This window comes from Macaca fascicularis, chromosome 7 (assembly GCF_037993035.2).
Source record: "Macaca fascicularis isolate 582-1 chromosome 7, T2T-MFA8v1.1".
NCBI classification, from domain to species: Eukaryota; Metazoa; Chordata; class Mammalia; order Primates; family Cercopithecidae; genus Macaca; species Macaca fascicularis.
Window position 1 is genome coordinate 92,675,372 of NC_088381.1, and position 26,520 is coordinate 92,701,891.

At 38.9% G+C, this 26,520-nt stretch overlaps 1 protein-coding gene and 1 pseudogene across 7 annotated transcripts in view; one reads left to right on the top strand and one right to left on the bottom strand.

The window, feature by feature from the left end:
• STXBP6 (syntaxin binding protein 6) overlaps positions 1–26,520 on the bottom strand; it is a 256,535-nt gene that overhangs the window by 46,876 nt on the left and 183,139 nt on the right. For 5 of the 7 annotated variants that reach the window (XM_045396245.2, XM_005561003.4, XM_065548677.1 and 2 more), the window contains 2 exons: positions 3,442–3,572; positions 2,459–2,624 (listed from right to left, as the gene is read on the bottom strand). In XM_045396245.2, coding sequence (XP_045252180.1) covers positions 2,459–2,624; positions 3,442–3,486 — 211 coding nt within the window. In that variant the 5' untranslated portion in view covers positions 3,487–3,572. Of the gene's footprint in view, positions 1–2,458; positions 2,625–3,441; positions 3,573–7,596; positions 7,734–26,520 lie in introns of those variants that run through there. The other 2 variants (XM_065548680.1, XM_045396244.2) reach the window with 2 other exon arrangements.
• LOC107130386 (large ribosomal subunit protein eL21-like) lies at positions 18,176–18,720 on the top strand (annotated as a pseudogene).

Genomic DNA, 26,520 nt, shown 5'->3' on the forward strand with positions numbered 1-26,520 from the left:
CAATATTTAATTGCACTAAATCTTTAATTGATTCTTTAGATAAGAAGCAATTAACCTACACAATAAAACTATAATTTAAGAATTACAGACTTTCAAAATGATGGAACTGAGATTTTATATAGCATCTGGTCTAACCTCTACATGTGACACCTGGGAAAACTGAAGTCTAGAGCAGCTGAGAGACACCTACAGTCACACAAGGCAAAGGCATTTCTGGCACTTGGTTTCGTTAACTTATTGTAATTTTTTCTTACTACAGGAAACCCTTATTTGGCTTGCCTAAATACACATACCAACAATTTAACATTGGACATATGAGTTCCCATCTCAACTCTGCATAATTTGGGGTTCACAAGGCAATGAAAGAAAGCTGAAGGGCTGGGTCAATGACGGACAAAAGCAGTGTGGTGGGGCTGTGTGGGAAGGTCTGAGGATATTCAGGAAGGCAAAGGAAGAATAAATTAGAGATCTATCGGTCTGGGATTTGAGTAGTGGCAATTAGGGTCTATTAAGGGACCAAATATAGAACTATTCTCTATATTCAGGCCTTATCTCAGTGACTAGCATGTAGTAGGTTCTTAGTCCTCATTTACTGTATGACTGGATAATGAACAGTAATTGAATGAATGAAAGAAAAAGCCTGTTCCTAGAGAAGAAATGAGACCTTTAAGGGTAACAGAGCAGGGGAACTGCCTAGGACAGTCTGTTAAGGGAGGAAGAGGAAGAGTCAGCAAAGCTATCCCTAACCTTAGCATGAGGGAGGTACCTCGTTTCCCTTGCAAGGACAGTGAGTGTGTGGCCCTTTTGCTTCCATCCACATTTCCATTCTGAGGAAGTGCAGTAGTTTCTATGGCACTGGGTCTGTTTCTAGCCACACTGCCCAGGATGGAACATGAGGAAGTGGAATGCTTGAGGGGAGTGTTTCTCCAAGAGCAACAGAAATTTCAAATCCATAATGTCACATTATTTTGAGAAGACAGTCTGTGCTTACATGCTAGCCATGCAAGCTACTGCCCATATGGACATGGATGAGAAAAATGCTTCATAGCAGGAACTGAAGATTAAGAAACAAATGTGATTCTAGGCTAGCAGAGCAAACTCCACCTAACGAAGAATGAGGGAAACCTGGGATTTCCTGGCCAACTTTTCATTCACTGAAAATGTGGCCATCTGTGGTCCTAAGCCTGGTGTGCTTCAACCTTCTGCCAAGTCTGTTATGGCTAGACTTTCAAAGCAGGAGTCATTTTAAGAGCACTGGTGGCACAGACATGATACAGAGCTATATCTCACTATATTTTCCAAATAGGTCAGTGTTTGAAGTTCCCTTTCCTTTAAACATCTATGTCTAATATTTTTCACTTTTGTACCATAGGATGTGGCCCCTTGAAAAAATATACACCATTCATCACCTCTTGTATTTTCCTGGGATTAAACAGAGAAATTATAATAAAATAAGCTGCATAAATACCTAAGAAAGGTCTTTCAAGGTTCTTATGATGTAAGCAACTTCCTACTTAAAAGGAATGCCAACACCTCAGTGGATAATACCAGAGAATTGGATAATAACTTTTCTATATAACTTCTAGTAACTAATGGCAAAATGACAGTATGTGTGTCAGTTGCTAGGACAGAGTAATGGATTCTGCTGTATGTTCATATGAAACATATATACAGCCCAAGGAGAAGATGTGATGTATTTAATGTGATCTTTATTTAACATTTGATTAAGGCAAAGCTGGTGCATTTTTTAAAACAGTCTTTCAAAACCAAGGGAACAGGTCAGTGAAAAGACCAATGATATAAACACTCTTCCCCAACTCACAGAGTTGTCGAGACTTTTACATTTTTTGCAGTTTCAATTCTCTAAAAAGAAATGCCACCTAAAAAATGTGCTAAGCACCCTCTAAACATTTCTCATTATGTTGTCGATGCTGGTACTCACCCCTTTACAGTGGCTTACTATATTCATCTTAACTCAGCTCTGTATGCCATTCAGGGAATAAACACAAGTTGCTATTTGAAAGAAAGGGGAAGCATCTGTTGGAATTTTTATATTAATATTTGTAAAACATCTTGAGAAAAAATAGGAAAAGGCAACCCAGAAAATAGTGTTCTGCAATGAAATTATAGAAAAGGTAGTAAAGAAACCAAACTAAAAGATTTTTCTAATAAAGGAACAGTTTTGTTCTCATTATACAAATAATCTTAGCTAAGTGAAGGTAAGAACTAGAAGGCTAATTCTAAAACAGACCAGCTTTTGGACAAGAGTAAAACATACCTTTGTGTCTAAATTTATCATACAATAAACTCCCTGGAATGGTTCTCGTGCTGTCTAGCTCTGAGCATATTGATTCTTCTCTTGTTTTTGTCTTTAATTACGCTGCTGAACTCCTAACTTCTTAAGGAAAAGTGAGCCTAAAGAAACAGGGTGACTAAGGTCATACAAATGTCCACTCACCTCCCATGATTTTGGATTGGCAGTTAATAAACTCCGGCTTCCTGTCCGTGAGGTACCTCTGGCAGGTATGGTGGAGGATCTGGAAGAAGGTGCATTTTTCTGACGCTGTGCTGGCTACCCATTGGTCAAAAGCATTTTCAAACAACAAATCAAACTCTGCTGAATCCTGGAAAAGACAATGAAATAACTATTCATCTCAATCTAGAAAAACTGCTGTTTCTAGATTACTCCTGTCAAAAGATTTATAAAGGCTAAAACAAAGACTTTGATCGCAATCATAAGGCTCATCTTTATCCAAGTGTATGGAGAGTCTGCGTTTCTCTGTTTATGAAGCAAACCCCAAATCTTACAGTATTGATACACGTTCCTAGGAAACTAGTATTACACAAGTTGAGATAGCCTAACTAAACACTGACAAATGTCAGAATTCAGATCATGTATTATCTTCCCAATTTCCTGGAAAAGGGATTCCTTTAGGTTCTCAGCAATGACCTATATTAATCTGGCCCCTAAACTTTGGTAGGAAGATTCCCTCTTGCTATTTTAGTCTATAGTAACAATTTATATTTTATTATTCTTCATTATTAGCATTTTGTGAGGTGTGTGTGTGAGCAACGGGAATGTACTTTGAATAGATAACTATGTCAGAAAATGTTTCTCCGATTAAAAGCAAGGGAATCACAATACATACTGAAAGATACCATTCATTTACTTCATACTGAACTTTGTACTTGCTGATCAATGTTACCGGAGATCACATATCTTCAATATGCATTCTCTTAGGTTCCTCTATTAAACATGATGAAAAGATTTATAATTTCACTTAAGAAAGGACTATGTATCAGAAAGTTTTAATCCCATAATTGAAATAGAGAAATAGCCTTCTTAAGAGTGATTCAAACCACCACCACCACTACCAAGGTCAATCAGAGAGTCATCTTGTGAAAAGAATGCCTTTGCTCAGCATCGGACAATTCACTCACCCCATTAGGATCGATACCATTAACCTGGCGAAGCTGCTCGAGCATCCACTGTGATCTCCGAACAAACGATGTGGAGCCTTCAAACTGTTTGACCTTTGTAATGGACGCCTGTGTGGGTTTCTTGTTTGTCACTGCCAAGAAAAGATCACTCAGATTAGTGCACCTGCAAGTTGGTGGTTTGTTTCCACATTCAGTGCTGTTTCTACATGACACCTACTGTGTATATGCACAATAACAGAGAGAAGGCGGAGGGGGAAAGGAGGGAATATGAATAAGTATGTGTGCCTTTGGTCAGGGGTGAACGTAAAGGAAATAGATGTTATAATCTTCACTCTGAAGCAGTTTACAATATAATTGTAACTGTAAGGGCTGCTTCATTTATGTCTTTATCCATTCAAACTGAAAATGACTTAAGTGAATAACACCAAGCACCTTCAATGGAGGCTACAAGTGCACAATTACAGCTTGCAGGAAAAGAAGCATATAGTACTGACAGGCATCGGGTAGGGTTCACTGAGAAAGGTTGAATTTTAAAGGAAATGAAGGTAATTGGCTCCCCTAGAGAACTGCAAAGTATATTTCTAGTTTTATAGTCCAGTGTAAACATCTTAGGCTTCAGTGATGAGGAGTAATACCTCACTCAAAAAATCCCCAAACTATTTGGCTCTCTAATATTGTTCAGTTTGTATCTAGTTTACATCTAATTATGATTGAATCTGGTGTTCTGGGCACACCTCCACACCTGTAGGAAAAGGACAGTTTCTCCTCTCAGCCTCAGCGAGTTCTCCCCCTAAGCCTTTCTGTGCTAAAGACAGACAGCATCACCTCTCAGACTGATGTCAAGCATCAGGCACCAGGAGAGGCACTCTGAATATTTCTATACCTGCCTACTTTGTGACTTGGAGACTCAAGGGTAGGAAGTAATTAATGGTCTTTAAAGGGATTTCCTAAAAGCTTCTCCTGGACCCTGGCTGTAGGAATTAGCAAATTAGATAGAAAGGAACTACGGAAAGTAGAAATCATTATTGGCTATAATGAAGATGATCCTAATTACTGACTTGCTGAAGACTATGCATCTGCAGTGTATTCGTTCCTTGTTTCAAATCACCCGACAGATTCCACACTTTCCAATAACTATGCAGATGCTCAACAGATGGCAGAAAGAATTCTTAAGGGATGAAGGACAGAAAGCACCTACTCCAATCACCATTGGTGAGCAGGAAGACTCTACAGTTCATGCATTCCATAGCTTATTGCAGCCCATTGTCTGTGGTCATTAAAGCAGGAGAGCAGAGACAAAGGAAAGGTGGCCACTGCCTTTAGATCTAGTGAGAACCCTACTTTCCCAGTACTGAAGACCACCTTTATGGCCTAAGTACTATCTACTCTCTCTGCTTCCAACCATAATTTAGTGAAGATTTGTTTTTAACTTCAAATAATGTTTCGGTTTATCACCCATTATTTCAGTTAGATTTGCTAAAAACTTCTGAATATTTCATACCAATTACATTTACTTTTATGATTAAAAAGTCATCATCCCCTTAACACCCACAATCAGATGAATTTTTATAGTCTTCTGTTACAAAGAGGAACAACCATTCCCTCCAACTGAATTCAGGCAGTATTACCAGTCTGCCCAGGACTCTGTTTATCCATTTAATTTGATTCATTTATTTTTTTGTGTCTCCTATGACACAAATGGGAGACCTAGTAGGTGTCTCTGATGACTGTGACCTGCTCTCACGTTTTAATGTTAAAGAAAACGATACACCTGGAATACAGACAGGTCTTAAAATGTGCTTAAAAGATTAAAGAAGGCTTTTCAATAACAGGAAAACATGGGTTCCTGTATTAGACACACACCCCTAAACACACAAAGAGAATTTCCTCCTGTGTTTATGTAAATCATACAACATTTAAGCCTGGGAAACATGAAGGCTTTCTTTCTAACTTTAAAGTTGTTATGAGCTCCTATTTTTACTTCTGGCCCATTTGTTTCCAAGTAATTTACAGCATTTTAAAAGCTTAAACACAACTCGAGATCACTGTATATTGCGGGCATGTTTTAAGATTCCCATCTAAGGAAGGTAAGTTCCACTGAAAGTTTGTCATTGAAATGAGGCATGCAGGAACCCCAAGTATTATGACAAATGACCCCATGGAATTCCTCCACAGTGATCACACTGCAGAGCAGTCTTTTTTAATGGAGGCAGTTGTAAGTCTATCCATTCCTGCCTTTTCTCCCCTATTAGTTTATTCCTCGCCCAGTTCTTGGAGTCTGGCTAGTTTTCCTGGGCACTGAGCCCAGTTTGGTTTAATTTTTGTTTATGGTTATTATCTCCAGCATCCTAGTTTCTATTTTGAAGCAGGTGTCTTAAAATTATATTATTATATACACATCGTATAGAGTTAAATTAAGATGTTCCCCTTCTGAAATCAAAACACTTGCACACACACCCCACTGCCAGACTTTTTGAGTACGTACTTGAAGAAAACATGTTTTAACTATTTCATGTTTTGTTGTTTTGGGGGTCAACAGCTGATAAAAAAAACATGCCAGTCACACAAAATCCAGATGTCTAGTGAAAAACAGTGATTTACCTTCTCCTTCCAAAGGAAAGCTAATTGACAGCACACCCTGGAAAATGCAACCAAATTATCTGGATCAGTAATATCATAGAGCTGCATGCTAGAGGCTCCCAAAGTCATTATTTTGGATAACTTTAAAGGTCAGATAACCAGGGAATTTCTGTTATGCCTTCAACATTCACAAGGAAGAGACCAACACAGAAGCATTTAAAGGAATAATGTGGGCATGACTTCCAGGTAATACTGCAGACCACTCAGAAGTAGCCGATTCTCCAACTTCCTGCACCGGTATCGGAGGCAGGCAGAAGCATGGGGGCAACCAAATTCAGGCCGCTTTGCTATTAGCTCTGAAAAAACAACATAGTTTTCATAGCTCATGCCTCCTCTTTTGCTTTCGTGTAGACTTGCTACTACATTTCAGCTTTGGTTAAGAAGCAGTGACACAAACTATTATGTCCCGAATATCCAGAATATCACTGCCATCATTACTCAAGTGGAGTAACATCTCTGTCTCATGAACAAATGGTCTAAAGAGCTCTTTTTAAAAATGGCCCTTCCATGAGACATTTTATAAAAGCAAAATTCGAAAACTTGCTATACTCAAATGGTGGAGACCAGTGACCTTGCCTGTGCCCAATATGAAAATTCTGTTTAATTAAAAACCCATAAGCCAGTCAATAACAAAGACCATATCATATCAAACTTGGTCTTGCAACAAGTCAGAAAAGTAGAACTGGTAGAAGAGGGAACAAAGACCAAAGGAAAGACAGAAAGACAAGTCACTTGCGTGTTATGTGAAATGGGAGAAGAGCTCAAGATTCAGCTCTTCTGAGAGCAGACCCCCTGTTTCAAGGTCCAGTGGCTGAAAGACCACTTTTTCCAAAAAGCCACACTCTTACACCTACACTCTCATTATTCACAGCATAATCCCTCAACTATTCCAAAAAGGAAAACCAGTTTGGCCTAAGAGACAAATTATCTATTTAAAATAATAGCCTTAAAATATTATTTTAAAGGAAACAATCAGTATATATCACTTCTACATCCTCAACTATCTCATATTTGAGATAGCTGAATAACATCTTTTTACACATCTTTATATGTTTACTATACATATTGAACCTGAATTATTTTATAACTTTATGTGGCCATTTCTCAAAAAGTAAAAAAGAAAGAAAGAAAGAAAAAAAGAAAAGGGGTGAAAGAAAAACAGATTGCACCCCCAAAAGCTATAGTTTTGATGCTTAGGGTAGCTAAAAATAAATATCCTTAAAATATTATTTTAAAGGAAACAATCAGTATATACCACCTCTACATCCTCAACTAGCTCATATTTGAGATAGCTGAATAACATCTTTTTATACATTTTTATACATTTACTATACACATTGAACTTGAATTACTTCATAACTTTATGTAGCCATTTCTCAAAAAGAAAGGAAAGAAAGAAAGAAAGAAAGAAAAAGAAAGAAAGAAAAGGAGCAAAAGAAAAACAAATTCCACCCCCAATAGCTATAGTTTGATGTTCAGGGTGGTGAAAAAGCAGAATTTACCACACCTACATACCTAAGATGCCTTAAACTTTCATCACGCCCAGCCCTATTTTGACCTTACAGTTAAGCGAAGGTCCGTGTTTTGTGGTATGCTTCAGCTCTCTGCTCTGCTGGAGTCTAACCACCAGACATTTTGATTTCAACAAGAGTGCTGATGAAAAATAAATAATCTGGAGGCAAAAAAAGGCAGTATTCACACAGAATCTTATCAGGGCTGCTGTGTGAATGTGCCAGAGGTGACTAAGGGAAAAGGAAAAAGCAAGCTTCTGAAATGAGGGTTCAGGAAGTAACTGACTGTGGCTTCTTGGTGCTGCTGTGGTGACAGAACAGGCTATGTGGCCAAGGTGAGAAATAAGTATTTGAAGCTAGTTTCCTTACTGCTCTTCCAAAGCTCTAATGTATGATAATTCTAGGTGGATTTCACAATATCCATGAGAAACAAATATCAGGTCTGAGGCTGCTGCGTCAGCAATTCTATCAGGCAAGATTGCTGAATGTTTATAAAGCATAAAAGCAAAAATATCTAGTTTGTTACCTTAAATGCTTTCAGAACAGGGAAACATCCTCTCTGTTGTAGTTAGTGGGAAATGGAGCATGGTGCTCTCCACACAGGATTGATCTTTCGCTTCTCATACTATTTCTCAGTGTGTTATAATTTGGGGACATAACAAATGTTTAGACCCTGCAGGCTATGTAACCCAGAGTTGCAAACCAGACCAACTTTTGAAATAGTCAAGTTTGTCTCTGGGGCTCTCCCCTTCTCTTTCTGTTTCTTCCTTCCCATCTTAGAATCTGGCTCTCTGGCCAGATTCCCAATTGGACCCAAAGGGGTCTGAGATGGGATTCTAAAAATCTGCACGTTTTTTGTTCTGTTTTGTTTTCAAGACAGGTCTTGCTCTGTTGCCTATGCTGGAGTGCAGCAGCTGCAGTGATGACTTAGTGCAGCCTCCATCTCCTGGGCTCAAGCGATCTTCCCTCATCAGCCTCCCAACTAGCTGGGACTGCAACAGATATGTGCCACTACATCCCGCTGATTTTTAAAGTTTTTGTAGAGATAGGGGTCTATGTTATCCAGGCTGGTCTCAAACTCCTGGGCTCCAGTGATCCTCCCACCTTGTCCTCCCAGAATGTTAGGATTACAGGTTGAGGCACCATGCCCGACCTAAATCTGTATGTTTTAAGGAAGGTCTGTTTCTTTTTTGTTTTTCAAAAGAACAGCAACAACAAAAACGGTGGTACTTCAGTCATGTGCACCAAGACACTGGGGAAAAATGTAGGATGCCCTTAAACAGTTCCTGCTCCATTAACTACAAAGGTGGAAGGAAACAATAAAATCAGTACATAGGGCTTTGGGAAGCAGATTTCCTCAGTCTACTGAAGAGATATTCACAAAGAAAAAAGTTTTCCAGACAGAACTTTCCTGATTTTGAATCACTAGTTCCTTAGTATCACTAGTTCCTAGGTATCCAACTATATACCACATTCTCATCTCCACAAGTGGAAGAAGAGACAATGGAAAGTCTAGGAAATTTTTCCAAAAGGGATGCCAAAAAGGAACCACTTTATGAAAATGTCTTCCTTTGTAAAGCAGTTTGGGTAAGTCTTTCAGTAGAAGGAGAAAAATAAAAAAAACATCTTGCTAAAATATTCTATAGGAAGGCTGCTTTAATATGAAGGTACAACACTACGTCCAGAGTAGTTAGCAACTATGCAAATAATAGAGCAAGTGCTTGCCCTACACCAACTTTGCAGGTGGTACTAGCTGGTTTTAATGCTTCCACATGCCAACAAGGAAGTGGCATTACTTTTGGAATGTGCAATTTTAATGCCACATGAGATCTAGTTAGTACTTTTAAAATCTAGTCCCTTTAATTTTAAACCTTCTTTATGCTGTTGATAATTTTATTAAGTGTAAAAATATGTAGATTTTTATTTTGAAAGGATACTTTCTTTTTCAAGTAAATGACAGGTAGTCCTGGACTATTACATTTTAACCTTAAAATTAGGAACCTTAACCCCTGGAAGGCTTGAATTCCCCACTGCCCTCCCCAGACTAGGACCATGATACGGTTGTATTATAATGGATACAGAGTACTAACTGAGGTATGCATGTATAAATCAGTGAGGGAATGAAAGTTTTTTTTTAAGTTTTAATTTTTGGCCTTTGAGCTTCTTGTGGAGAATTTAATATATTCTTGAGTCAGGTGGCTGCTTTTGATGCCTTTGATGGCTCCTCTACAAAAGGAAGAAGAGTTCCTGTGCCCATAAGAAACCATGAACTTACTTCAGTTTCAATTGTTTAGTTTCAAAATTCAGCCACAGTTTTAAGGAATTTGAACATTTTCTTACTAGAAAAGAGGAGTATCCCAAGAACTACAAGTAAGAGTAAAGAAAATGTTAATAACCAAGAAGTTATAGAAATATCAAAGACTAGAAGAGAGGAATTTAGTTAAAACCTCTTACAACAATCTCTTTTCCTCCAATCCTTATTCTAGCAGCATCTCTCTTAAGTGATTCTGTTTGTTTCGGGCTTCCTGAAAATCTGATTTCAGGGAGACTCAACAACCCGAGGTTTCCCAATGTGTTTGATTTTTTAACTTCCTTAGACATTTCTCCATAGACCTGCAGAGAAAATAAATTTGCATGCATTTTGGATAAGGGGAACACATATGATGAATTATAAAACCTAGTTATTAGTTACTGCAAACTAATAGTTATATTTTATATGGAAAGTGTATATAACATGTCTGTTTCATGTAATATAACTGTGAAACAAACAAACAAACAGGTCAGAGCAAGACAGTAAATGCCCAGAGTTGTGACAACTGATGGTTTCTGAAAGGGATTAAATCCAATTCCACCTCTGGTATTAAACAAGGAGGATAATGGAAGGGGTTAACTACAGTCATAAAGTCTTATTCTGTTCTTACTTCCTCAATTCTAGTAACAGATGTAAACATCATTTTTGATCTATTCTTAGGCGAGATTTACAGAGTATCAAAAAACAAAGGCTTCAAAGAAGCAGCCACTTGACTCAAGAATGTATTAAGTTTCTCCACAAGAAGCTCAAAGGCTGAAAATAAAAACTCGAAAAAGAGATTTCTTTAATGTTATGCTTTCCTTTAACATTATCCATTATATACTGAAAAGTGTAGGGCAAACAGCAATTCTCTTCAGGAAAATGTCATACATGGTAGAAATTCAATGCATATTTTACCTAGAAGAGCGGCTAAAAAGCAGTCTTAGAACTAAGAAACCCTTTACAATGAGAAGAGATGGAAGCGTTTCTGCAGCTAAGGAAGCAGGTGAGGGAAGGGCCTGTGACTATGCTCCCGGACACCACGCACCTGCTGCTGAGCATCCTCTTTCAACACATAGGTTAGGTCTAAAAGAACCATGGAAGGATGTCATGAGCACATGGATCTCCTCTAATGTGAGAAGGCCATTCCAAAGGGAAAGAAAGGGACTCAAATTTGAAGGAGAAAGAGTAACACACAGAGAATTTTTAAATGGACTAGATACTAAACATATAATATCACTAGGTTTTTGGAAAAATCAAAGCTGCTATTACTTGGCAAGCATAAGCTGTGAAATATAATTACCACTATCAGTCAAGCAAAGGCAGATTTATCTGCTCTCTTGGCTCTCCTCCCTCCTCACCACCACCACCATCCCTTCCTCAGTATTTTTAATCATACATTGTAAATGAAGGGATACAGCACCGAACTTCTAAAAAAAGTGCATGGTATCACTAAGAACCTGCCACCTTCTCTCTCTACTGTGTTCGACTGGGGAGTAAAATCCAGCAACACACTCAGGTTAAAACCAAGATCAACTACATTATAAAAATTATCTAAAATTAAAATTAGCTGAATTTATTTTAATTTAAAAAATTATTTTAATTTTTAATTTTTTAAACTCTAGGCAGTATTTACTAAAGCTAAACATGTACATATTTTATGACCCAACAATTCTAATCCTGTGGCTACATCCAATCCAGATAAGTGCTATGTCTACCCTCCTACCTGAAGTAACCAAAAATGGACAAAATATATGAAGCAATGGTTTTTAAGGCGTTGTATATCAAGCAATGAAGCATAGTGACCCCTGAGAGATGGGAAATGAGTAAGGTAAGCCCTACAATTGTTCTAGTTTACTGCTTTGAGAGAGTTTCTAGGCTGTGGTGCAGGGAGGAATAACCCACGAAGAAACTAGCAGATTCCCTGAGTTGAAGCGAGTGCTGAGAACCCAGGGATATCAAGGTGGCTAAAATTCTTAAGACAGAGTACTAGAGAAGACAGACACAGACAAAACTCTAGAAATCTGCAGAGATTTGCCCATGACAATTCAAATGAATGATTCCCATCACATGTTTGTGAGGAAACTACCTGAGGTTTAAAAAATAATCACTCAAAATGAATAGAGGATACAGTACTCCACGCTCACACAGGGCTGGCTATAGTGCCTGTTTCCATCATCCAGACTGTTAAAACCTCAAGACTCCTGGGGCACTGAGTAGAATACACAGAAAAGTCCCGCTTCATTAGTGAGGAATAATTAGGCCTAGACAAGCAATGCTCTAGTCCTGTACAACAAATGTGGTATGAAGATGATGTAGTATTGAGTTTATAAAATATGAAAAAGTAAAATGTATAGCAACAGTAGCAACATTTGGGATGGGAGAAATGAAAGTGAACTACTGGACAGTTTTCATACTATACATGAAGTAGCATATTACCTGAAGGTAGAGTATGCTAAAGATAAAGGCTATAAACTCTAAAATTACGAAATGAAACCACTAAAATAACAAGAGAGTCACAGTTGTAATGGATAAATCTATAGATTTAATGCTATCTCAATCAAAATTCCAGTGGGCTTTTTTTTTTGTAGAATATGACACATTAATTATAAAACTCATATGGAAGTTCAAAAGGCTAGAAGAGCGAAAACAACTATGGGAAAAAAACGTTGGAAGACTTACACTATCTGATTATAAGGCTTGTAAAACTAAATGTAATACGGTTGATGGTTATGTACTCTGCAAAATTCATGTTAAAACCTAATCCCCATTGCAAAAGTATTGAGAGGTGGGCCCTTGAGAAAGAGATCGGGCCACGAGAGCTCCAACCTCACGAATGAATTTAGTGCCTTCTAAAAGGGACCTGGGAACTAGCTTGGCCCTTTTGCCCTTCTGCCACATGAGTACACAGCATTCATCTCTCTGGAGGATGCAGCATCAAGGCACTATCTTGGAAACACACACTGGGCTCTGCACAGATACTGAACCTGCCAGTGTCTTGATCTTGATCAGCACCTCCAGGACTGTACAAAAAATGTCTGTGGTTGATAATTGCCTAGTCTCAGGTATTGTGTCACAAGAAGCACAAATGGATCAAGACACTAAACTAATCAGGACAATGTAATACTGGCATCATGACAGACACATAGATCAATGGAACAGAATAGAGAGGCTGGAAAGCCCTGTACGTATGTGGAAAACTGGTTTTCAATAAAAGTGAAAAGGCAATGCTATGGAGAAAGGACAGTCTTTTCAACAAATGGTACCGGAACAACTGGATATCCACATGTACACAGAGGAACTTCATTTCATACTTTGTACTATACACAAAAAATAAATCGAAATGGATGATATATCTAAATGTAAAGGCCTAAAATTACAACACTTTTAGAAGAAAACAAAGAAGAAAATCACTATGACCTTGGGTTACGGCAAAGATTTCCTATATATAACACTAAAAGCACAATTTATGAAAGACAAAGTTAATAAGTAGGACTTCATGAAAAACTCACTCTCTTTAAGAAAATTAAAAGACAAGCCACAAGCTGTGAGAACATATTTGCAAATCATATCTGATAAACTTGTATCTGCCGGGCACAGTTGCTCATGCCTATAATCCCAGTACTTTGGGAGCCTGAGGTGGGCAGATTGCTTGAGCTCAGGAGCTTGAGACCAGCCCAGGCAACATGGTGAAACCCTGTCTCTACAAAAAATACAGGAACCAGCTGGGTGTGGTGGCACATGCTTATAGTTCCAGCTACTCAGGAGGCTGAGGTAGGAGGATTGCTTGAGCCTGGGAGGCAGAGGTTGCAGTGAGCTGAGATCATGCCACTGCACTCCAGCTTGGGAGACAGAGTGAGACTCTGTCTGAACACACACACACAAACAACAACAAAAATCTTGTATCAAGAATATACACTTAGAAACTCTCAAAATTCAACAAAAGAAAGCTAAATTAATAAGCAAAAGTGAAAAGGCAATGCTATGGAGAAAGGACAGTCTTTTCAACAAATGGTACTTCACTAAAGAAGGTGTGGATGGAAAATAAGCACATTAAAGGATGCTCAACATTACTAGTCATCAGGGAGATGCAAATTAAAACCACAATAAGATATTATACACCTACTATTAAAAATTAAATTAAAAATACTAAGGATACCAAGCGTTGGCTTGTATACAAATGTTCAGAGCAGATTTATTTGTCATAGCCAAACACTGGAAACAACCCAAATGTCCCTCAGCAGGAAAATGGATAAACTGTGGTATATCTATACATGGAATCAGAGATGAAAGCAAGTGCAGATTATGGAGACTGGTGAACAAGGCTTTGTAAACACGAAGCAGGGGAGTCAAAGATGTGACCTGCATTATAAAAAATGTTCTCCAACTGCTGCAGGTCAAAGAGGCCATGGCAGGAATGGGTAAGAAAGCAGGGAAACCCTTCTGGAACTTCTATGGCAATAGCCCAGGAGAGAGGTGCTGCCCGTAGCTTAGACCAGATGGTAGTAGTAAAAACAGAGAGAAAAGGGATAGTCTAACCCACTCTTCATTGCAGTTGACTCTCCAGACCAAAATCTTCAAGGTCACTCACCAAGTCCCAGGCATGTTCGTACCTCAGTGCCTAATGAATTGGAGGCCACTGCTTATTGAACATCATATTTTGTACATGTCAGGAAAATAAAGATAATTCTTTGTATTTTTATTTACCTGCAGTGCTATCAGACTGTAAATAACCTGAAAATGCAAGACTATGTCTTTGCATTCTTCAGGTACATGGTAGGGTGCCCCACTGAGAGTTTTAACTCAAATATGCATCACATGACATATCTCCATTCTGATCAGAAATAACCATCTATTTGCTGTATGTACTGGTGACTGTGATTAGCAATATTTCACCTGCCCCACTATCTTTTTTGGCTATCTCTCTCTCTCTTTTTTTTTAAATCCAGGGTCATTTAAGGCAATATGGGGAAACAAAAAAAGAATAAGCAGGCACACCTGACTACCAAATCCCACTATGTGGTAAAGAGCAGCTTCTCTCATACAGAAAGCCGGCATCTCTGTGACTTCTGTGCAGATACCAAGGTGAAACAGATTGTTATGCACATCATTAGTATTTATGTGGCAGCCTATGAATCATTCCCAAAATAAATGATGCCACTTGTGGTAAATGATTTCTTCCTAAGAAAAATCCCTGGGGGGTCTTTCCAGAGCACAGCCTTGATGAAGATTCAGAACAAAAGAAATAAAATACCCGACTCTCTGGTGCTGGATAAGTGGTGATATGCTCAGCTTTCTCTATTCAATTCTCCACTGATACTTTGTGCCTAAATCGCAACATAATTGGAGGACAAACTGTTTTACGGAGATGAGCCACAACTACCAAAACACTTGCTCTTCTCAAAACTCAGCTGTTATGACGTCTGCACACTTCCATCTACCTGTCCCATGGTATCGTCCCCTCCCTCAGACTTATGGCCTAAAGTAGAGATTATTCTGATAAAGCCAATCTAAAGAGAACAGTCACCAGATTGAGCCATTACTCTATGACAGAGAGAAGCTGTTGCTCTCAATAAATACTAAAAGTGGTCCCTAAACTTTGTTCCATGGGGTTCAGGGATATAGCTCAGTGCTTATCCAACTTTTTGGTGTGTACACTATGAAGTATGGTTCCTTAGTTTTACTGGATGTCACTGTTTTCCACTGTGAAGGTAAGGGCATTATATTAAAAAAATGAGTAACAGGAACACCCATTATGTATAGTATGGTTTGTGTTAGGCAGAGAATAAATTTATCAAAGGATCATGCATGCCAGTAAGCAGACCTGCTAATTTTGAATTTTCAAGCCCTTTGCATAAACTTATTTTGGAACTAAAACCTCAGTTTACTTTGACTGAAATTTGAGGCAGAAATCATCAACTCTGCATTGGAAGGTAACCTATACTAGGTTTAAAGCTGTACTTAACGAGGGGCCAAATATGTGAAGCCCTTAGATCAACAAAACGCTACGAATTATAACTTCTATTGGCTCCTTCAAAAGCAATGTTTTGCATTCTTTTAATGTACAAGCTAAAGTTCTGTTCAGCCTATTACACCAATTTGACATAATTAAAGTTCATTTAACTGATTTTACATGTACAGTTTGTACTTCTGCCTATGTAATCAAGGTAATACAGAGTTATAGAGTGGGAAGATATCTCAAGATGTTTATTCTCCACTCCACATGTTACCTTTGGGCATGTTACCTTCTAAGATACATTATTCCAGTGTTATTTTTTTTACTCTCATAAAAATAATTTACAACCCATCCTAATATTTAAAAAATGTGACAAGAAACTCTTCTTTCAGGTTATGACTACAGCCATTTGCATTTGCTTATATTTTCATACTCTTGAAATCTGTCATTTAAACGGTCTCCAGTTTTCTTCATGTTCAAATTGTCCTGGTTCATTTAGTCTTCCTAAATAGACTCCCTACCCCATCACCACCACCTGTGTGGTCCTCCATTGACCCTAGCTGAGCTCTCCATGTCCCCTTTCAGATCTAAGTGGAATGGTTTAAAAACACATCACGTGCCGGGCGCGGTGGCTCAAGCCTGTAATCCCAGCACTTTGGGAGGCCGAGACGGGTGGATCACAATGTCAGGAGATCGAGACCATCCTGCCTAACACGGTGAAACCCCGTCTCTACTAAAAAATACAAAAAACTAGCCGGGCGAGGTGGCGGGCGCCTGTAGTCCCAGCTACTCGGGAAGCTGAGGCAGGAGAATGGCTTGAACCCGGGAGGCAGAGCTTGCAGTGAGCTGAGATCCAGTCACTGCACTCCAGCCTGGGCGACAGAGCAAGACTCCGTCTCAAAAAAAAAAAAACAAAAAAAAAAACACATCACAAAAATGTGAAACACAACAAGTTCACATTCAGAGTTGGACTGGTCAGCACTGCTATTTGAGTATGCCTGAATTTTTAAAAACTATGATGCTACATGCTCATGGCCATCTTGTTATCTGCCATGGTGCTTTATAGGCTCATTCTTTGGCCACATACTTAAAGAGATCAGAGAAAAATGTAATTGACATTTGAAACATGTTTTTTTTTTTTTTCTCTAGAAGCCACACCAATATTTTGCATCCCATTATGTTCTTTTTTCACTATTTTCATATAGCAGGAAGCCCATTTTAAACTGCTTAAGGCAGAAAAAGCTATTTCCTTTCCTCACTAAAGAATTTCACACTGGAGAGGCATGGCTTCTACTTCTATGCCTTCTCCAGCTCCCATTCCCAATCAAAGTAGAGCGAGGTGTTTAGCAGAATTCTTTGCACACGGTAAGCATCAATAGTGAGTATATCCATTAAACGAACACTATTAATATTGGGTGATAGGTTGTTGGAAGTAGGAAGATGGCACGGGGGAAAAAAGATTAAAAAATGAAAGGTGTTGTGTGAAGTCTGTTGGCAGGTGTAACCGGTAGTTGCCATGGCTTGAATAACTCCCATCGAGAAAGAGTAACTTCCATGAATATGTGCTGTAGGCCTTGCTTCATCAAGCTGTACATTAGGAATGTGCCAGAGGATGCTGTCAGGGGCAAAGGTCACAAGAACACTCACAAAGCAGCAACCAGCTGAATATTTACTACCTGCAGAAGCAAATGATAAAATCTCTCCTCTCCAGAGCAAGGACTGTCTGCGCGACGTTGCCGCTTTCAAGCCATGGCCCACTACTGGATGGTGCCTGGATGGCTTGTGAGAAGAATGGAGCACATTTTCCAAATGTGAAGATCACTAACTCAGGAACTCTGATGTCTTCCCATAACCTAAACTCAAATATCATTGCCTGGGACCATGGATCAAAACATTCACCTGACTCATCAGAGCTAGTAACTTTATAAGAATCTGCCTCTCTGGGATGTGTGAGGCCACAAAAGCAATGCATCTGCTTGAGAGTCTTTACTAACAATCTGGTGCCTCCATCTGACTCCATGGGCCCAGATCTCCACGGCCAACAGACTAATTTCTTAATTAGCCTTTGCCAGGCCTCCTGCATACCTTAGCACTAAGCAGTACCAGCACTTCTATAAAGAAGGAAAATTTTTCAGGAACTAACAATATTAAACAAATAAACAGAGAAACTAAACTATGCCAAAATTCCCATGAAGACTTACTTTTTCAAACAGAAATTTTAGTCTATTAGCAAATCAGCAGATTCCTAGACAAACTCTAGTATGAATAAGAAACCCAAATGGGTCTCAGAGGATAAGCATTGAGGAGTAAAATGCAAAATAAAATACAAAAAAAAGCCCTTTCGGCTGGAACTGCCATCTTCCAGTAATTTGCCAAAATGACGAACACAAAGGGAAAGAGGAGAGGCACCCGATATATGTTCTCTAGGCCTTTTAGAAAACATGGAGTTGTTCCTTTGGCCACGTATATGCGAATCTATAAGAAAGGTGATATCGTAGACATCAAGGGAATGGGTACTGTTCAAAAAGGAATGCCCCACAAGCGTTACCATGGCAAAACTGGAAGAGTCTACAATGTTAGCATGCTGTTGGCATTGATGTAAACAAACAAGTTAAGGGCAAGATTCTTGCCAAGAGAATTAATGTGCGTATTGAGCACATTAAGCACTCTAAGAGCCGAGACAGCTTCCTGAAACGCGTGAAGGAAAATGATCAGAAAAAGAAAGAAGCCAAAGAGAAAGGTACCTGGGTTCAACTGAAGCGCCAGCCTGCTCCACCCAGAGAAGCACACTTTGTGAGAACCAATGGGAAGGAGCCTGAGCTGCTGGAACCTATTCCCTATGAATTCATGGCATAATAGGTGTTAAAAAAATAAAAATAAAAGACCTCTGGGCTGAAAAAACAAAACAAAACAAAACAAAAACAAAAAAAAGGATGAAAGACAAATGCATTTGAGCCTGGCAATGCAAACCTACATTGGCAAATCAGGAATTACAAATAAGATAACTGGCCACAGTTCTCCAAGTGTCTTTTTATTGAATCTTTTCTCAGCTGCTGTGACTTCATACCTGAAATCAGTGATAACATACAATGCTAGGCATGCACATTTTGGAGTTCCAAGGCACTTGAGATCCTGTATAGCGCAGACACATAGGCCATCACACAAAACCCTAAGCGCTGGCAAAATCATGCCAATTCTAAGCAGTCTTAGAGGAAGTGACTGACACAGTGACTAACAAAGGCCATTTCAGGGTGTGATGCTGTCAATTGTCTTGTCACATGTAGAAGATGTTATTCTGATGGGTAAAATTACTCAGAAGTCTTGATAGTTCAAGTCTAAATTACAGAACTTATTTCTAGAAAAATAAAGGTTTGATTCTCTAAGTAATGCAATGTAATGGATCATCACAACTGTGCCCAAATACACAATGTCTGGCTGGTCTTCACCTATTCAGCCTCACTTTCAATTCCACACCTCCATGACCAAACTCCATTAGAGGCTGGACACCGCTGAAGTGGCCAACTCCTTCCAGGACCCGGCACATGTCATAGTTCCTCCCATCAGCACACTGCGCTGCCTGTGGCTTCTTAGCCTGGGATGCCTTCACAGCCACCTCCTCCAAATCTAACGTGTGTCCGTCCTTCACAGGCCAAGTCTAGATCCTCCCTCTGCCACATGGCTTTCCTCAGCACTCCAGCTCACACTTCTTGCCTTTCCCAAAACGTTTTTAATTTTTCTCTGTAACATTCATTCTGGGACTTTGTTGTACGAATCTAATTCAGAAACATAAAGGAAACATACTATTTGCAAGTAAATGGTTGGTCCTAAACTGCTAGGTTGCTTTTTATTTTTAATTTAATAGGTTAAGCTGTTTTTGTACATATCTTATTCATTCTATTCATTTGCTTGGGAAGTATTTTTGCCCTACAGGTGGTGCAAAGGGAAGCTTCAGCCAAACTCGTCATGAATTTATAAAAAAATCCTAAATTCAGAATGCATAAGCCTCCCTCGAATAAGAATGTATCCCCTGATAACCTTGCAATAGGATCTTGTTTATTAGTAGTTTGGTATTCTAGGCAAAATAGAAGAAGGGACTCCTTCTTCTCAAGGGTTTTCAGGTTACATTTAGATGAAAAAAAAAATTCAAGCAAGAAATGGTAGTTCAGGGCCAACAGAGGGTTCAACAAGCCAGAAGAGCCAGGGCAGTTTTCAGAGGAAGGCAAGTTCTGAAGAAAGACTCAGAGAAAGAGAAGAAACTGAATCCCTCAGGGGAGAGAAATGAACACACAGAATAGTCACTCTCACATGTCCCAGTGAATGGTGAAAAAGCCACATTTCCAGAGGCAACCAAGTAAAAGGTAGAGTGGAAATGGCTACGACGTGATTGGTTTGGGATTCTAAGAAATGAACAATGAAAACAGTGACTTCTATCTCTGGACTGAAGTCACTGTGGTGTCCCCATAGAAGGAAGTACGGTAACGGTCACTGCCTTCTGTGTGCGACATTTGTTTTTCTGCCTTAGTGTTAGACAACAACCACTAACTTTCTCCCTTTTCCTGAGGACTCCTTTGTAAGGAGATTCATTTTGCAGATGAAAGTCTGCACCCTGGTTCATTCTTCTCTGACTGATGGTAACAATGAGGGTGTAGGAGAAGAACAAAGGAACAGTGTCCAAGCGTAACTGAAGGTGGCTGTGTCTGCCTGAACTCCTGAGCACACTCTTTTCCTAAGACAATGTGTATAACAATGCATAGACCACTGTGCCCACCTTGGATAGACAAGTGCCTTCTTTTGCTGGTGTGCAGGTGCAAAAGCCCTTCATTGTCAATTCTGCTGCCCTACATGAGATAAGGGAAGCATTTGTAGTATCACAAACTAAAGTTAGTATTCACTGAGCATACCAAATGGGAACTTCCAAATTTTAAGTAATGGCAATTTTTAAGAGATGGAGGAAGAAAAAACCACTTGCTTTCTCCTTGGAAAATTTCTCATTCTCCCTCTCCTCCTTTTGAGGGTACAAGGAATATTTTCTGGCCAGTTGTCTGAATTGAGGGCAGAGTGTTGTGGGGAGGGCATCCCTATTAAAGCTAGGGGCAAGGGAGATGAGAGGGATAATCACTCGGATTCTGATATCCAGTGCTTATGCCCTAATTTCACATTTGTATTATGGGACTCATTATAATATTAGCCTCCATTTCCAATCAACATTTCCATAAAGTGTTGCTCAAGTATGTTCAGAAGAGGAGTGTTGAAAGCCCCTTGCCCTAGTTCCACCCACAGGTACAGACCTCATTATGCTATAGGCTCCATCCCATCCATGCCGTCTCAGCCACTATCCTTGAAAGGCTCTGGAGAAACACAGCCAGAATCCAAATCACTCCCAAATGTAAACACGCTTTGTTCACCAAAGCGTAAAGCCAAGCAGAAAGCTAGGATGGTCCATGCATTGTCACAGGTGGAAGGTCATTGTAATTCAAAGAATAAAGCTAATTAAGTGACTTTTTCAGATATGAGAAAAAAGTTGTTTGCTGAGACAACAAAGTAAAAGGAAATTTATGTGAGAATACATAAAATGTTTCCTGCTGGGAGTCTTAGACAAGGTCCCTTTGCAGGGGTCCCAGAACTATATAGTAGCTCTTTCAAAGAATTACACATTGACCAGCTGTCTCCTGAGAGGAAGGGGACGCTCCTTCCTGACTCCCTGTCAGTGGGAACATACTCATTAAACGGCTCTCCAGTGGAAGCCAATGTTTCTACTATCAAATCACCCTATCATTCCTCACCTGCTCCATCATGGGCCAAAACAGCACAGGATTTGGCCTAGAAACTAAGCAATCCCTTCTGCAAAGGAAGCTGCTCTACATGGGGAATGACCCTTGTACCCATTAGCACTGACTGCAGCTAACTGAATAACAGCAACAACTCTAACAGGGAGGAAGCATCAGAGAGAAAGCCCCGGACCAGGAGTCAGGAGGCTGGGGCTCCTGTGCCCATTCTGCCTGCCTGTCCATGGACATTTCAGACATGTGTCTTTTCCTGTCTGGGTATCAATTTCATCATTCATAGGACAAAACCAGATGAGAAAGACCCTAAGAGCGCCTTCTAGTTTTGACCTTCCACAATTCTATGAGTCACAGAAGTGCATCTTGCATGCTGTGATGCCCTTCTCTCAAGCCTGGAGGTCTCACTGATAAAATGAGAAACAGAACACTATTTTATGGATAAAAACAGTATGATTGATCTTTACATAAAAGCTGAAAATGTATAATGTCTATTCATTTTAAAACATCCAACACACAGAGAATCTTCAACCTTTATGTCCAGGCATTGTTTTAGGACTCATTTGAGATTCTTAAAGAGATTGCCAGATGAACTGTTGGGGTGGGGGTAGCAAGGGGAGGACTCTTGGCAGGAAGGAGCTTCATGCTATGAGAAAGCTATTCTGTTGGGAGTGGAAAGATGTTATGCTCATAACTTTCCTAAATTCCCCTGGAGCGAATCATAGCCGAATATGAGACATTTATGTAAATTTTCTATTTCACTTAAGAGGAATTAAAACTGCCAACACTTGAATCATAAAGCAGTGTGACTATTCTGGAAAATTCTGATGGCACAAATAACATTCATCAAAAAATATTTACTGTGTGCATACTGAAGGAAAAGTGACACAAAGGGGTAAGGGTGGAAGAAGGGGAAATGAGTTGAGGGGTGTTAATAGGTACAAGGTGATTGAAGCGCAGTCATATTCATCAGGGGGTTCACATTTCAGAAGAGAAATAACAAGTCCCTAAGCGCTGAAATAGCAGCAGGATATGATAAATACGGCAACGTGCATTTCTTATCGCTACAAGTGTATAACACCAAACGGAGTGGAGGGGTGGGGTGAGAGGTGGGTTTTCGGTGGATGCAGGGCAGCTTCTTTATGAAAGCAGTGTCATTTGGGCTGTGGCTGGAAGGATGGGTAGGGCTGATAAGGATCAAGGAAAAGAGAAGCAAGGCAGATCTTATTTAACTCTGAAACTACCCTTGTGCTTCCATAACTAAAAAGAGGAACCCTACTAACCGGGGAAGGCCCACCTTACAGGTACAGAAATAAAACCAGCCAGAGAGCAGCTGATTTCTTTTAGAATGCCTTGACCTGGGATGAATCTTAAGACAACTCATATCCTGGCCAAGAATCCTGGATACTCTATGCTCAAACTTAATGTTTAGGAAGTAATCTTGTTAAATACATATTTATATTGAAAAGCAGAACTCCAAACTTCCTCGTCTTGTTTCCTGGCCTCAACACAAAGGCACTATTATTTTCTTGAAAAGGAAATTATTCCAGTGCCCCTGCCCAGGCTCTGACAACACGTGTTTGCCCTCAATCTCCTTCCTCTTCTTGCAAGGACACCCATAGTTATAACTCACATTAGTGTGGGGTAGCACAAGGGGTTTGACATAGAAGCAGCGATGATGTACTTGTGTTTCTGCTTAAACTGTGCAAACGATGTTCCTGAGAGAGAACATTGAGAATCTACTTCCCTTGAGATCTGCTATCTATTAGCAATTCAGCTGCAGGGCGAGGTTCACTTAATTTTAAAATGTAAGTCAAGAGCCTAAAATTGGTAATTGGGCATTTAATTGGGTCTGCGAAGGCACTTACTGGATTTTAACAGCTTCAACAGGTAATGTTTAAGAACATTAAAAATTAGAGCAATGATGAATCAGATGCAAATGGAAAGTGAATGAATTTTGGCACTATAATTTAACACACAGCTAAGTAGTGTTTTGAGCTGAAGATGTTGAGCCTGGTTGGTTTTCTTAAATTTTCTTACATGCCAGGGATTATCAAAATATTTCACTTTTTAAGCTTGGCTTACCTTATCATAAAACTCTACTTTGAAGAATTCAATTCAGCAGGTATATATTTGGCCTAATTGCAGTCAGTATTGCTTAAGCTTATAGGGAATGCTAAGAAGTATGAGCTTTATTAATATAGTGTGGTTAAACAAAACAAAGAACATCTGTGAATATAATAGAAATCTGGTCACTCACTGGGGCATCCAGTAGACATTGGCTGGACATCTGCTAATTGAATACAATGGCTCTTTTATGATGGTCTGTACTCAAAGACCTCAAAACCATTTTATAAATGCTACCAGTGCCTGCTGACTACTTGTTCTTTTTTAAATTTTATTTTAAACACATAATACATTTTCACACAATTAAAAAATAACATATTGAGACATCTTACTCCCATCTCTGTGTCCATCTACTCCTTTCCTTTCCTCTTCCCCTGCCTTCCTGTATACCTTTAGATAATTTCTTTACATGGAAATAACAATAAACAGACAGTCTCATTTCCTCCCTTTCTTACACAAAAGGTAGTATATTATATACATTTTCTTTCTTTCCTTCCTCCCTCCTTCCCTCTTTTCCTTATTATTTTATCTGGGAACTCCTCAAGATGCATAGAAAAAATCTAAATTCACAGCAAACTTCTTCCTACTTTGTATAGCTGCATAACATTTACTCCATTCCAAGGATGAAACATGAACTACTTAACGAGTCCCCCACTGATGGATAGTGAGTTGTTTCTAATCTTTACTACTGCAAACAATGCTGCATAACTAATTTTGCAAGTATGTTTTGAGAATAAAGTTCCAGAAGTGGATTGGATTACACATTCAAAAAGCAAACATACTTGTAATTTTAATAAATATTACCACTGGCCTTCTATAAGCAATGTAACATCTTGCATTCCCACCAGAAATCTATATCTATTTCCTCATATACATGCCAAGACAGTGTATAGTCAAGCTATGCTTTTACCAATTTGAGATATAAGAAGTTACATCTCAGTGTAGTTTTAATTTGCATTTGTCTTATTATTGGTGAGGTCCATTTGTATTTATTTTCTTGTGAATTATCTGTTCTTTTTTTTTTTTTGCCCATTTTTCTATTGTGTTGACCATCTTTTTCTTAATGATTTCTAGTGGCTTTTTCTATTCTAAGGGGATTAGCCCTTTGTGATATGAGTATTCTCCCAGTATGTCATTTGTCTTTTGACTTATGAGGATTTGCACCATGACATTTTGGCAGTTTTGTTTTGTTATGCTTTTTTTAAAAAAATAGTCATTCATCAATGTTTTCTTCTATGGTGTCACGATTTTCAGTTGTAGATAGGAACTCCTTCCCCACGCCAAGAATCTGCCTTAAAACATTTCTGGTTTGAAAAAACAAACAACCCCATCAAAAAGTGGGCAAAGGATATGAACAGACACTTCTCAAAAGAAGACATTCATACAGCCAACAGACACATGAAAAAACGCTCATTATTACTCGCCATCAGAGAAATGCAAATCAAAACCGCAATGAGATACCATCTCACACCTGTTAGAATGGCAATCATTAAAAAATCAGGAAACAACAGGTGCTGGAGAGGATGTGGAGAAATAGGAACACTTTTACACTGTTGGTGGGACTGTAAACTAGTTCAACCATTGTGGAAAACAGTGTGGTGAGTCCTCAAGGATCTAGAACTAGAAATACCATTTGACCCAGTCATCCCATTACTGGGGATATACCCAAAGGATTATAAGTCATGCTGCTATAAAGACATATGTACACATATGTTTACTGCGGCACTATTCACAATAACAAAGACTTGGAATCAACCCAAATGTCCATCAGTGACAGACTGGATTAAGAAAATGTGGCACATATACACCATGGAATACTATGCAGCCATAAAAAAGGATGAGTTCGTGTCCTTTGTAGGGACATGGATGCAGCTGGAAACCATCATTCTCAGCAAACTATCGCAAGAACAGAAAACCAAATACCGCATGTTCTCACCCATAGGTGGGAAATGAACAATGAGATCACTTGGACACAGGAAGGGGATCATCACACACCGGGTACTATTGTGGGGAAGGGGTAGAGGGGAGGGATAGCATTAGGAGATATACCTAATGTAAATGACGAGTTAATGGGAGCAGCACACCAACATGGCACATGTATACATATGTAACAAACCTGCACGTAGTACACATGTACCCTAGAACTTAAAGTATAATAATAATAAAAAAAATTTTTTCTAGTTTGACTTTTTAATATTTAAATATTTCATCTGTTTGAAATTTATGAAGTAGGGTCATGTATGCATTCAACTTTATTTTTTCCATATGGTGATTTAGTTATTCCAACACCATTAACAGTTTATCTTTTCCTCACTGATTTGAGATACGAATTTTATCCTACACCAAATTCTCCATAGATTTTTGTTGACCACAGATTTCACATGTGACCTTCAATCCTTTCAGAGAGCTGATCCAGTACTGGGAGAAGACATCAATTAAAATATCTAATAACCTTTTCTTATTTATTTATTTTTAAATTTATTTTTATTTATCTTTTTCAGTCCACCACTACAATGGGATAATGGCCTTTTCTTAAACTGAATTTCTTAGCAGACACACTGGGACATTCAACCACAACACACATTTCATCCTCATTAGCTGTTCTTCTGTCTAAAATTCACTAAATGTTTTCCTCTTTGACGCTGAGTTGAATCTGTGTAAACGATTTATGTCAGCAATGCAAATTAATAGAGAGCTATTATGCCTTTCCCTATTCTTACTGAAACAAAACTGTGAACTATAAAGAATTACTATAAAAGAACACAGTACCTAAAG